This window comes from Anas platyrhynchos, chromosome 1 (genome assembly GCF_047663525.1).
Source record: "Anas platyrhynchos isolate ZD024472 breed Pekin duck chromosome 1, IASCAAS_PekinDuck_T2T, whole genome shotgun sequence".
Lineage (NCBI taxonomy): Eukaryota > Metazoa > Chordata > Aves > Anseriformes > Anatidae > Anas > Anas platyrhynchos.
Window position 1 is genome coordinate 107,997,757 of NC_092587.1, and position 14,433 is coordinate 108,012,189.

Consider the following 14,433-nt stretch of genomic DNA (forward strand, 5'->3'; position numbering starts at 1 on the left):
AGCATGCTTTTGCTATGACAAAAGATTTTTTTTTTTTTCCTTAAGTGCTACCTTGCCTTTGTGCTAGAGCAGACTAATCACAGAGCTCTCAGGAAGCATCATAGGGTATCTCTCTATTTTCCTGGCTCAGGTAGCATCAAGTGAGATGTGAAATAAGATGATAGGGAACAAGTGGCAGAGCTGATGAAAAGCTGGGGAGAGGACAGAAGTAGGACCAGATGGATAGCGGATGCTGAGAGGAAGAGGAAGCATTTAGAGGAGATTGATGCTAAGCTAGGAAGAAGATTACTCAGAAAGAAAAGGAGAAGAGAAGAAACAGCAGTGCCTCAGGTGAGGAGACATGAGTGGAATGGTGATGGACAAGACAGTAGGGCCTGGTGAGTCACAGAAGGGAGCAAGGCTGGAAAACAAATTGAGAGAGACTTCTTATGAGCAAGACAGGGATAGGAGCCCTCAGAGAGGCAGAAAAGCAGCAGGTTAGAGGGAACAACTGAGCTATGAATTCTGATGATGCACTCTGACAGTGGAAAGGAACCCATGTAAGCACAAGAATGCTTATGGACAGGTTGTCCAGGAAAGTTGTGGATGCCCCATCCCTGGAAGTGTTCAAGGCCAGGCTGGATGGGGCTTTGAGCAACCTGGTGTAGTGGGGGGCTTCCCTGCCCATGGCAGGGGGTTGGTATTAAACAATCTTTAAGGTCCCTTCCAACCCAAACCGTTCTGTGATTCCGTGACTTACTCCCTGCTCCTTCCCTAACAATTCCTAGTCTGCTTTTTTGGCAGTAATGAACCAACACTTTCACAGAGCTACTAATGCCTAAGGTCTCATTCCTGAGTAGTTAGGGGCTACCCATAGTAACCCCATATCCACTAAGATAAGATTAATTTATGTTGCGATTCCCCCATGTACATAACCTTTATTGCATTGATTTTCTCTTGCCATTTTATCTCTAGTCAATTAATATCAGAGACCCACCTGAAACTCTTCACAGCTTGTTTTTATTAATTCTACCCTAAATAACTTAGTGACTCCAGAAAATGGGTCATCACATGATTTACCCTCTTTTCCAAATCATTCACAAATATTTTGCATGTCACAGGCCGAAGAACTGATCTCTCTGAGATTCTTCTACTAGTGACCTTTCTCCACCTTGAGCATGGACCATTAATTCCTACTTTTTTTTTCCTTATTTAGCCACATAAGAGTTTTCTATTCCATGGTAGATTAATTTCTTTAATAGCTTCTGGTAATGGACCTTGTTACATTTATTTTGAAAAATTGAAGTAGACACACTATCCATTTGCCTATCTATTCCTTAAAAAAAATAAAAAATAAAGTGCCTCTTCCTCAGTATCATACTCGGTGGCAAACCCAATATTCGTAAGTGCTTAGTGCTTCAAACCTTCCCCCCCAAAACAGGCTTCCTGAAATGCATTTCCAGGATCTTCCTTAAAACCTTTAGAATTATACAGTGATTCCCATGACTCTTCCTTTGCAGTTAATGAATCTGATCAATCAGACCAGAATGTATTTACGATGAAATTTTATCATAGCTTTCAGTTAGGTGGCAGAAAATTGTAGAAAGACGCTCCACATGTAAATCAATTTATTGACGCGTGATGGGATGTACACTTCCCTTCCTTCTCCTCTCCCTATCTTCCCTTCCTGAAGGGTTAGGCAAACAACAACCTTTAATTAGCAGAATTCTCCCATGGCAAAATTAAGTGATGCTTGCTGGAGGAAACACCCAAACAAGGATGAATCATCTCTGTGGCACCACAAAGATCCTCAGATGAAAAGGTCCCGTTTCATCTGTTCCAAAAGCCGGGTGTGTACGATGAACATGGTATGAAACTTATGCAGTGGCTCCATATGTTGTTCACAGGTTGCATGTATGTGAACGCACACGTCCATCAAGAACCATGTGTGTGTATACTTCATGAAGACTTGTGTGCATGTTGCTTCAAGTGTTTCATAATTTGGAGCCAACCACTAACATAATTTTGAAGTTTCCCCCAGCCCTTCTTCATCTTTTCAACTCTAAAAAGGGATGGACAGTCCTTACTTCATGACCTTTATGAAACTAAAACTGACTCCAAAGCTCTCAGGCAAGATGAGAGGAACTTCTGAGGGGAAAATTGGTTTTGTCTTCAGGCAGGGTTTGAATGGCAAGCAGTGTGTAAGGCTGAGGGACCTGCTGAGCCAAAAGGCAGGAACAAAATATCACAAAGAGCGTTGGGAGCACAGCACTGGCTGGGTACCTGTGCAACCTCAGCCTCTCCAGCACAGTTGGCACAGAGAGGGCCTAGATAAGGTCACAGGGGCTACCTTAGCTTTCTGATTTCCCAATTTTTGAGCCCTTAACTTTTTAACCTTACCAATACTCCCTCAGCACTACCTTTTGTGGTGAACTGTCCTTATGTAAAGCACTGAAGATAAAGCAGGAATGCTTGACATTCAGGTATCTCAGACAGAGTTACAAGAGACAAAAAACTTAGTCTAGCCACATTATTACACGTTTCAAAACAACCTGGGCTTTTTTTTTTTTTTTTTTAAACAAATATTTACTACAATTTGTAATGCTTTAAGAGGTGGCTATTAACAAAACTTCCATGTTATCAGTGACAGCTTCCTGTGAGTTGTTCTTCAGGTGTATACACCACCTGCTCTGGTTTCTCTTCTGCATTTTAAAGCAGCAAATATAACACTCATTTACAATATTTACTTCCAAGTACATTATTTTACTGCTTCAGGAGTAGACTTGCAGAAGTGTTTTGTTCAAGATCTCAAAAAGGTTTTGTGTTTTGTCTTATCCCACAAATCCATTTCTCATTACAATCTTACTCCAGTCACTGAACAAGTAAAACCTGTGTTCATCCTAAAAATGGTCAGAAATACACAAGCTCAGACTCATTCTTTCTGGGCTAACTGTACAAAATTATGATATTTTACATTTACTTTTACACATGAAGGCACATTCTGGTCACCACCAGCACACTAATTGTGCTCCACATCTTTACTTCAAGGTTTCTGAGCCTTCAGCTTGAATTTGGCTAACAAAAAGCTGAATAAATGTTTGGCACAAGCGAGGAGGTGGCAGACCTGTGAGTGACTGAGGAAGTTCTCACTTGCCTGGTGGGTGCTTTTCATTCAGCATTTCTCTACCCACTCCCCACCTCTTCCTCTAGCAGATGGTATTTTGTCCCCTGAAGGATGCCAAAAGCCACATTAATGATTTATGCAGTCCTTGCAGAGGCACAGCCATAAACCAAGAGTCAATGCAGCCGCTAAGAACTACAATGAAAAGATAATCCCCTCATTGTTTGTGAAATCCATCAGTAAGCCTGCTGATATTTAGCAGCCACCTTCTTCCCTAAAAACAGAAGCTGACCATAAAATTCAGGCTGAGTTCAGGTATATAAGGAAAACCACTTCAACTCGATAAAGCATGTCAGGCCATGCTCTTAATTTCGCTGTTGCAAAGAAGGGCATTCAGAAGCACACTCGATGAAGAGGCCCAGATTTTGCTGCAATTAGCTCAGCAGTGAGGACATGGGAATAGGAGGAGATTCAGAGCGCCAGCACAGTGCCGAGGAGCTGTCAACCCACCAGTCAAGCACGGTTTTGGGTCTGAGCAGGGGCCTGGCGAGGTGGTACCTGGAAGAGGCAGCCCGAGCCCAGGCCATGATGCAGCGGGGGAAGGCCGGGTGCTCCCACACCTCGCTGTCCCTCAGGAGACGTGCCCAGCCTGTGGCAGCAGGGCTCTCCTCCACCTACTAGCACTGTACCAGAAATACCACTGGCAGACAGGAATAGTGTCTAGTAGGGAGAAAAGAGCAGATATGAAAGGATTTCTCTCAGCAGCACTGCAATGAAGAGTTGTGCCTTTCGTTGCACCCTAGGTTTCTCTGCCTGAGGTCTCCTCGCTGAGCATTCAAGCTGGCAGTCTTCTCTGAGTCTTCTCTCCCTCTTGTCAGCTAGCACTGTCAGAAATCTAGACGTGATGCAGTCATGCAGGCTGAAAATAAGCATGTTTTATATTTTAGGAAAAGAGTGGGGCAAGAGGCTTGCCTGCATCACTCCTGTGGCGGAGCAGAGACGGAGGCAAGCTGGAGGCAGGCAGCTAAACCAACAGTGACAGGGAAACTGTGACAATTAATGTCACTCTGCTGATTAGGTGCTGCATTGAAAAGGCAGTGGAGAGCTCCTCCAAACAGCCTGTAAGAGCAGCTTTCACTGCAGCTGGAAATAGGCCCACTAGGTAGTGGCTGAGGGAAAACGACGGCCAGTACTGCCAGGTAGCAGCAGCAAACAGGCGTTTCGCATGCTCATGGGTACAAACCCCATAGTTAACATCGCAAGTAGACTACCAGATGAACCAGAAACCGTTGTGCTGTCAACTACATATTTATTTAAATGATTTATTCCAGGCATAACCCTCATGTTTCCTTTGGTTTAACTGGCTAGGCATGTGTGTCAAAGCTTGGGTACGCCTTTTTGTCAGACACCAACAAGCGGTTAACTTTACAAGCTGTTAGAGTAATAAAGCGTGACAAGTTAATAAGTATTTTCAAAGATGTTTTTGTTAAAACCCAATCGAGAAGTCAGCTTTCCACTACATAACTAAACAGCAAAATATACTTGTCATATAACCTAATCCATTTGTTTATGGAGAAATGATCGGAAGCAATCAGAGTCTGATTGACAGAGGCTACATACATAATGGTGTTGCAATACATCTGGATCCTTCAAGCACTGCCTGAATATGGGGCTTAGCAGCACACATTAAAGAGACAACAAAACAGAGTCACACATGAGCATGCAAGCAAGCGTTTTGCACAGCACAGTTAATCAAAGCTCTGATAATTCCCCTTCACCCCATCTCACAGCTGGGTGTCCACAAACATCTATGTAATTTAGAGGCTATGGTGTATAACGAGCAGCTAGGCCAGGGTATATTTCACCAACAGTTAATGAAATGCCATCTATTCAGGAAAGTGTAGCTATACATTTATCTAAGGTTTTAAAAGAATGGCACTGCTGGGACAAGAATGCCTGCTCCTGCAGCAATCCTGGAAAATTGAGTGGATTATCTCATTTCACAGCCCACGTTACACAAATTTGCCAGCTGCTTTTCCTCATGGAAGATGTGAAGAGAAAGCAAACCAGAACTGCTTATTGCCCATGCTACCCCAGAGCAGAAAAGACCCAGGAAGAAGTCCTGCCTTCCTGCTGCAGCCTGTGGCACATCTCCCTCTACCTTTACCAAGGCTGGATTTGCAGTCAGGATATTACTCTAGAACAGTTTACAAAGTGAAGCAGTAATCATGGGCTTCTTGGCACTGCTTGCTGAAACCCTGCAGCCCAGGCCCTGCAGCAAGAGCCTGTTTTTTGCATGCTGCAGGTGTGGGGATGCCAGCATGCTCCCTCACCCAGAGACCATGTCAAGAAGCAGTGCAGATCTTTACCTTTCAGTCAACAAATCTCACTGCTCACCATCTTCACCTGAGCACCGAAACACATTTGTGATTATGCCAAGCAGCACACGTCTCCCTCAGATAGCATGATTTAACCCTTGATCTTTGTATTTAAAAATCAATCTTTTGAACCATCACATCAGACTGCTGTCTTCATGGCAGAGAGGGAGAGAGAGACCTAAATAGATTCCTATTTCTGTTGTGAGGCGGGTAACAGAGCTTCAAGCCATAAGCACACACTGAAAGATGTCATTTTCTAAAAACATGAAGATAAAAATAAGGATACTGTTAAGGCAAATGCCTTCACTGTGTTCACAGAGGTAACTAGAATTTATTCAACAATTTCCATTTCACAAGAAGTTTTCTCTCCTCGGTAAACAAACTGTACAGTAGCCCCTGTGACCCTGGAAGCATGCAAGAGAGATTTATCTGATTATCTGATTTAGAATCAGATTTATTCCATGATAACATTTTCTCAAAACTTGTAGTTTTAAGAATATTGTCAAGCCTTGCACACCAGCATAATATCGTATCTTAAAAATAAATAAAATTGGTAATGATTTTCTTCTTTGGTTTGATTACTCATTGCAAAAGCACATGCTCTCAAGGCTTTCATTTTGCCGTATTTAAATTATCGTCTACATACTTTAGCTGCATCTACTCATGAAAAGGAAATACGAAGCTGTGTAATCCAATATATCTGATCAATATTACCAGAGTATATTGCTACAAATTGCTGCACTAACTACCATGCAAGAGTCTCAAAGAGAAAAGCTAAAGGAGCAGCCAAGTGCTGAAGCGATACGCTCTCTACATGTCTCCCAAGGCCTTGGCTGAAGACTGGAATGCGAACAGGCCATGAAGATGCTCCAGCCTGAAAGCAGACATATTTCTGTCACTCAATATTTTTCACCGCTGCAGTAAACAAATGTCAAGATGGAAGAAATGCTCAATTCACTCATGATTCTGAAAGTGATTTTCACTCCAAGGTAACATTTGTAATGCTACGAAGAGCTTTAAAAAAGCCTCCAGGGCTTCAGTAAAGCTCAACATTAAATTGGGGGGAAGGGGAAGCATCACTGAACTCTGCAATCAGCTGCCCACTAGCAAACTTTTTAAAGGTATCTTAATTCTTACTAGTTAATGGTAGTCTACATCAAGGGTCTACTTGTGTTAAGATTCCTGCAGAATGGGTACTGCCAGAGCCTTACTTTTGAAGTTGCCCACTACCAACCACATCAAGGGTAGTAAAGAAGCACATAAAGAGCTGATAAGCAAGATCAAACGTTAAAAATAAATATATTTTTTCTAGTATTGAAATGGTATTAGCAGGAGAGAGAGAAAAAAAATACTGAGCTGTTTGTGCAGGCTGCAAGATTAGTTATCGGAATTAAAACAAAAAACACGATACTGTGTAAAGTTAAAAGATAATCCGTCATCAAAGCCATGAGGCACTAACAGCCTGAATTCAACTAACTTGCTTCCTCCAGTCTTACTCCCTTGATTTACAAGGCAGCAAGTCTTTAAACTGTTTGTAACTTGACCACAACTATTAAATTATAGAAAAATCAAAGTAGTAAAATAATAAGGTAACTGATTAACAGGAAAAGTAAGTGATCAGTCTTTGTTAAAAAGAAAAAGAAAAAAAAAAACAAAACAACTTTTACCCCCTCTTCAAGACTTCTGCTCTTTTCAGGGAACCTGTTTATCTTATGGCCAGCTTTCCCACCAGGAGGGCAATGAGCCAACAAGATGTTGGGAACTAAGCAATCCTGACTTCCCATGGCAGGGGTGTACCGCCACACTTGGGAAAATGACCCACTCCGTCAGACTCCCTCACTAATGTATTTTCTTTGCATGAAAGACAGCCTCATTTAACTGCTGGAGGACCACTGAGAGCAACTAGAGGGCTGTTTGGTGAAGGAACAACAGACAATGGAAATTCTTCCTCCAATGGAAGTACTACGTGGTCACTCTCCCCCCACTCAGGAACATTAGTATCTCCTTGGGATTTTGTTTCTATTAGCTTTATTTATTTATTTAAAGTTAGGATGAAGGAGAAGGCTGACAAACATCCATAAACACAGGCAGACAAATGTGTAAGCTCAGTTACAAGGAAATATGAAAAAAAAATACATTTTTTAATATAAAATTGGAGTCAAGGGCAAAGCATTAATGGGAATGAGCTGCTTAAATTCCTTTAAAATTTTTGCCTCTAGCAAGGGAAGTCTAACTTACTATCTAAGATAGCAGACATTTAACTCTTGATAATTTTTCATTCAAAACAGCAGCTCAGGAAAAATACCTTAAATGTCCAAGCCCAGTTCCTCACACCTGCAGGCAACTGCTCATAATGCTGTTCATAAATTTACGAACTTCCTTCTAAATTACTAGGCTTCTTACTCCTATCCCTTTTACCAGGAGGCTGCTGGAGCTCCTTACTCTTGCAGAAACTTCCTTGTAATTTCCAGATTAAATTTATTCATGGCCAATTTATATTCATTTGCTCTTGTGATGACATTGTCTTTTATCTTAAATTAAGTTGTAAGTTCTCCAGGGCACTGACCAAATCCACATAAGAATGCAGAGTCCTGAGCATAATACTTCCCTGATCATAACTCAGAGCTTTAGTTACAATCACAATACAACAAATAATAAAAATTAGTTTTAGCATCTCTACTAGTATGCTCTTCTCCCACCACATCTGTACCTAGGCCAAGTGGACTCACATGGAATTTATCAAATATATTATGATGAAGCCGGGTGAGACTGCACTCCTGCACTGCTTCCATAAAGTTGCTTACCTTGCTCTACAAGTTTACCTGTTCTACAAACTGTTTTTTTTTTTTTATCTTGATTATGGACAACGATGGAAAGCACAGCAACAAATGCAGAGATGACTTTATTTAACAGTTAAAAAGTCCTGGTGTAAGAGAGATCAACATAACGTACACGAAGGCTTCAAAAAAGTGCTCCCCAGAAGTCTTGACTTTGAGTACTTCCTGAACACTCATGCTCATTCTTATCTACAGTGGCATCACAAACACATACCACAGCTCTTGAAATATGCAATTCCTACCCATACAATCAAACGCAGGATCTAGAAACCTTACCGAATGATAAAGCTTTCCTCATATTTCTAGGCAGATAAATAAAAAATAAATAAAAATTCTAGAAAGGTTGCATATCTTCTGGAATTTCTTTCATTATTAGTTTCATCAAATAACAGGCCTGAGATGCTTTCCACACAGTATTTTATCTGCCCTGGCATAACAGAACAGCAAGGTCCAACCTTGAACTCCAACATGTAAACACGAAGCCAGACTGCCAATTAATGATTCAAAAATGACACTGGTAAAGCAATGTATTTAAATATACCATGGAATAATTTCAAGATAAAGATGTGATTAGAATATTAATGAAAACAGCAAATTAATATGATTCTCAATTTTATGAATGCTAACAAAGAATTAAAGGTTAACAAAATAAAAAACAGACAAACAGAAGAATCCAAAGGAATGAACCTCCCTTTTAAATTGCTGAACCAATTCAAAGTACCAAGGACGCAGGAGAGAATAGCTATTGCTACAAAAAGGAATCTGAAGAAAAAATGGTGTTTTATTGTCTATTTTTTTGCTTGCTTTCAACAAAAATAAAGCCCTTTGGCTTTCACAGTAACAGTCCGAAGACTTAATATGCAAATAATAATGAAAAAAAACAGTACATATTTAGGGAAAAGGTGGATAGCTTATAAGCAAAGGACTGTAAACTGGGCACAGAGGAATGTTTATATGGAAGAAAAGTATATGACAGACAGTGGCAAAAATTTGGGGAGTAATCAGAAGTCTGTTTTGCAGTCACTCACGAAAATAGCATCAGGAATATCAAGAGCATTTTCTATTTAAGGTAGTTCCAAAGGACTGGACAATTGGACAAAACCCTCCTCAGAGAAGATAATAATAATATAGAGATACAAAAGATACTTATGTAGACTCTGTACTTTTTGTCATAAAGAGATAGAAACTTCAAAGAGCAGGAAAAAGACAACTACTCACCTAAACACCTGTAGGGAACCACAATATGTGGGTGACCATTACACTGCTTCCATCCTCTCTTGCACCAGTTTTGGATTGTAACTGGCTGGTTGGCTTCGACAACATTGGTAATTTGCAATTCTGGGTAAACCTAACATTAAAAATATAAAGAAGAAAAATGTTATCACAAATGTTATCACTCTGGGTCACGCCATATGTAAAATGGAAATCGTAACACAATACTCCCTTTCCTATCTTCTCCCTCTTCTGCTGTACGTTATATTTCCATTGACTTTGTGGTATAAGCATGGACACTTGCCTAAAAAGCCAGTGTATTTGTTTGTCAGTAAAAACATGCAGCTGCCAGCTCACAATACAATGGTGGTAACAGATGGCTGTCAAGATACAACTTGGCTGCTTAGACTTGCTTAAGCTGAAGATCACCTGAACAGGTGCTTCATGGTTGACTAAAATACCCCCTCCTTCATATCCAGGATATCACTGTCCTTCCAAAACTCCACATATTGGTCCTAAACTCCACACATCTAGAATTAACAGCATGCCTTTGTGTTTCTCTTAATCATTTTAACCAACATCATATTCTGTCCCACTGCAGTCTGCGTAATATTTTGTTCAATCAGTTATTCATATTTAGGTTTGTATCACCAGTACAAATGCCTTTCCAACTTTACTAAACGGCTGAGATCAAAATCCAGTCTGTTCTTTATAATGTAATACTCTTTCAACACCCGCAGCCATGCCACCAGCAAACAGGATGACTAATTTATTGGGAAGCCACAGCTTTGATCAAACTACATACTTGCCTTTTTCATCTACCTCAGTCCTTTAAACATAGACACCTTTTTTAATTATTATTTTACTGTCAGTAACAGCTCCTCTGGCCTCTTTTGCCAATTTTCTGGACAAGTCTTAGCTGCTGACCTTTTGTGCATACCCACCTCGCCGTCACCTTGTACAGAGAGCATTTCTAGGAGCTTTTCAGCTCATGAGAGGCACATTACCTCTAGCAATGCTGAGGTTCACGCTGTGGAGGGTTTTCAGAGCAGGCAAACTAGATTCCTAATGGATAAAACCAAAGCAGAGGATGTGCTCCAGGAGCACATCAAACACCTCCCCAGCCATTAATGGATGTTACTCCATACAACCAAAGCAAAACCTGCAAAATGTGCTCAGTGTGATGCTCAGCCCCAGCTGCTTCACTCCACGCTCCCAACTCTCCCCATACCACCCTATAGCTACCATAGCCTATGGCTCGTACTTTTGATTTTTCCCATCAGCCGTCTGCCAGCCCTAACATCAGACTCAGAAGGGACTAACTTTCCTTCACCTTTCCTCAAGCAGTCTTGACCAATTTCCGAGTATGTCAAATCTCAGGATTTGGGCAGACTGAAAACTCAGCCCACTCATACCTACCAACAGAGAAGGAAAATACAAACAACCCCGAGGAAAAGCAGCTAACTGGAAGATTTTTTTTGGACCATCTGCATAAAAAAGAATATAAACCCAACTGAAGAGTCAAGATGGGTGACTTTTGCAAGTCCAAAACCAATGCTTGGAAAATCACCGTAACAACCTTTGCAGCCCTCACTGAGAAAAAAGGATTATCACACAAAACAAGACCAGGCACAATAGCAATGCTGAAGAAAATACCAGTTAGAGAAAGAAGTACAGTACCTGAAAACTGTACTTTATGCTGAGAAGACTGAATGCCAGCCTTGCCTGTACTACAAAACAGCACTATTTAATCATATACTTATCAGACGTAGGCACATCACAGGAGTTATCTGAAATGCTTTTTCCACTTTAGCCCCCTCAGCTCACTACGATGCAGGTGTCAGGTGCAGTCTTCTATCCTAACCCAGCATGCTAGACTTCAGATGAAGCCCACAGAGCAGAACTGAAAACTTACAGAAAAGTTTCCCTAAGTTCAGAAGATTTGGCTTTGCTTGGTTCTCTTGTTTGCTCTGCAGCAGGTGACCAGGGCTGATGGTCACCACCCGCATTACAAATAAAACATTCCCGATACGCTTTTAGAAAGCAGCTCCAGAAGAACTTACTGCTCCCCCTGTGCTTCAAATACTGGATTCTGAACAGAAACAGCAAGGTTGCAAATTAAATGAAAGCTCTCCTGTCCTCTTCAACCTCATTATCTTTCGCCTTTGCCTCCCCACTTCCACCAGACAGGTCTGCACACGCTCGTGCTCGACTCTTGTTCCAGCACTGCAAGAACGGATTAGGATTGCACCATGGTGGGAAATTTCACACCTCAACTGCTGTGAAAACATTACACCGCAAGGCACCACGGCCGGCTCAAGAGATAATGAGGAAGATAAAATTGAAAGATTTGCTTTTCTTCGGACACCACCTTTATCATCATCACCACCCTACAGTCTCACAAGTTTGTACCTCCCCAGACGCTGCACTAATTACAGCCCACAGGCTGTAACATCGGATGCTGGCACAAACCACGTGCGTGATACAGCACACGGTGTCACTGACACATTCTCACGAGGGCCATTTGAACGTTTCTCAGGGTTAAGTGTCCCTGTGTCCCTCATCACGTATGAGGAAGTAAATCTCTTAAATCAGAAAAAAAAAAAAAGTCAAAACAGCTGGACCAGAATGTGAAAAAAAACGACATTAAGGAAAAACTCCAAATAGTTTGTGTATCCACAGAACGTGTACAAAGCTTTAAAACAACTGGAAACTGAATCCTGACACTTGAGAACAAAGACACATTTAGCTGCTTTCCTGAGGTGAATTGCTAATGAGTAAGGCTGAACTATCACTGCAGAGTCTTACACCATCTTAAACAGCAAGGCTGGCTGGGGGAGGAATTAATGCACTATTTTTATTTTCATTATGTCCCCGAACCATCATTTTAACTATTGGTTTGTACAGCAGACCAAATTCTAAGGAGTTAACAGTTTGTCCAAATGACTCAAGGAAGAAGAAATACAAAGAAGCCTCTTCTTCTGCTCCTACATCAGTTACCTAATTCCTAATTTCCTTTGACGGTTCACACAAAGCTCTGTCCACCCTTCACATGAGAAAACAGGCTTTGAGTGTCATTATCAATAGGTTAACGCCAGTAATTGGCATGCACTGACGAAAGTTCCCCTAACTAGACTTATGTAAGACACTTGCTCTGAATTGAAGTGGGACCTACTTAGTGGCATAGAAAAATGGGATTCATATTTATTTATAGTGTCCCTAATGAGCCATTGTTCCCTCCAGACAGAGTGGGTAGCTTTAGAAAATTACAGGACATCGAAAGCTTCCAACTTGATCACAACTTGTTACACAGCCATTCCTTCAACACATTTTAAAAGTGGTGGAAGGAAGAGGTCAACAATCTAAAAATTTTAAGTGGCAATGGAAATTTACAGTTAGATCATTACTTATGTCAATTTTCATCAGTAAATTTCCTTAAATTAACTTCAGAAGCAAAACAAACAAATGCTTCTGCACTCAGCCTCTTCAGACTTTAAGGTGACACAGAGAGGCCACGTTCACTACTCTGAAGTCTGATGATGTTTGGATTTAGAAGTAAAATTTGAGTGTCCTTTAATAAAAGGAGTTTTGATCACACAAAGGTATTGATGATACAGTTGTGACAGTGTTATAATAACCTCATCGAATACGTGTTATTCAACAGATTTGGTATCTTAAAACAGATGGGGAAGAGGAAAAACGTGAAGAAATTGGGAGGTGGAGGAGATGATTTTAGTAACGAAGCAGTTTCATTCAGCCATATCTGCTTGGCAGAAGTGAACAAACTCCATTTAGCTTGGTGCAGCCTTGAAGTAATACTTGAGCATAATCATACGAGACAGTCATCTCTGACACTAAAAGACATTTCTATTCAAAAGCAGAGGATTTCATCTCTGGGTATTATTCATTACCTCCCTCATCTCTAAAGTAATTGTGACCATTCAGAGTATTGTTTCTTTTATCAAATTATTCCATTACATTATTGAAAGGTTTACAATGTTAGCTGATTAGGATTTTAGTGGAGCCATTTCTTTTTTATTTATTTTTTAATTATGCGACTAAGATAACAATAACAGTAGAAATCACTACATATAAATCTTGAATTGCTATCATAACATGTATAGTTGGAATTACCATTACAGATTTATTCTGAGATCTGCTTGAGCTTAAGGATCTTTTCCTACATATTTCAAAAGCAAAATCATCACAGGGGAGAGAGCAGAATTCGGTTTTAGTCTCAAATGCCTTGAGTTACTTCATGATCCTCCATCATGAGTATGTTCCATCAATGACAACACTTAAACTGAAAACATATGGGCACACACTTGCACATAAACACATGCACACACACTCTTTGTAAAATACAAGGGGGTATTACACATTAATGTGAACAGAAAAAAACAACAGTATGTTAGACTAACAAATTTAAAGTAAAGTTTAATTAGTAACTGGTATCCATCTTCACCAACAGCTTAAGACTGCAGAGAACCATGGCAAGAGGCAAAAATAATTGTTTAAGGTGCAGAACTATCATATTGTAATCACTTGCCATTAATTAAACATTTCAGTATTTTTCTCTGAAGTGTATCCCACATCAATTTGAATTTTGACTCCTTCAAATCAGAAATGTGTAGTAGTCTGCCACAACTTGCCACCAATCATCAGTCAAAAGTAGATACATTTTTTTATTATCATTTCCTTTTTTTTTTTTTTTACCCAAATCCTTCAGTTGTTTGCTGTACCTGCACACAGTACCTTGGCTTAAATTACAGCACACATTTACTTTCTAGATCTGCCTTTTACTCTGTGTGACAACACCTGACACAGCAGGACGATGAAGTCAACTTGTGATGAGCAGACACACCACGCTCATTTGCAAGAGTTTGGCACGCTCAGAGGAAGCACA

At 40.5% G+C, this 14,433-nt stretch overlaps 1 protein-coding gene across 4 annotated transcripts in view; it reads right to left on the bottom strand.

Annotated features, from left to right (window-relative positions):
- APP (amyloid beta precursor protein) overlaps positions 1–14,433 on the bottom strand; it is a 213,010-nt gene that overhangs the window by 139,201 nt on the left and 59,376 nt on the right. For all 4 annotated transcript variants that reach the window (XM_038187849.2, XM_038187846.2, XM_038187842.2 and 1 more), the window contains exon 3: positions 9,534–9,663. In XM_038187849.2, the coding sequence (XP_038043777.1) occupies positions 9,534–9,663 (130 nt within the window). The remainder of the gene's footprint in view (positions 1–9,533; positions 9,664–14,433) is intronic.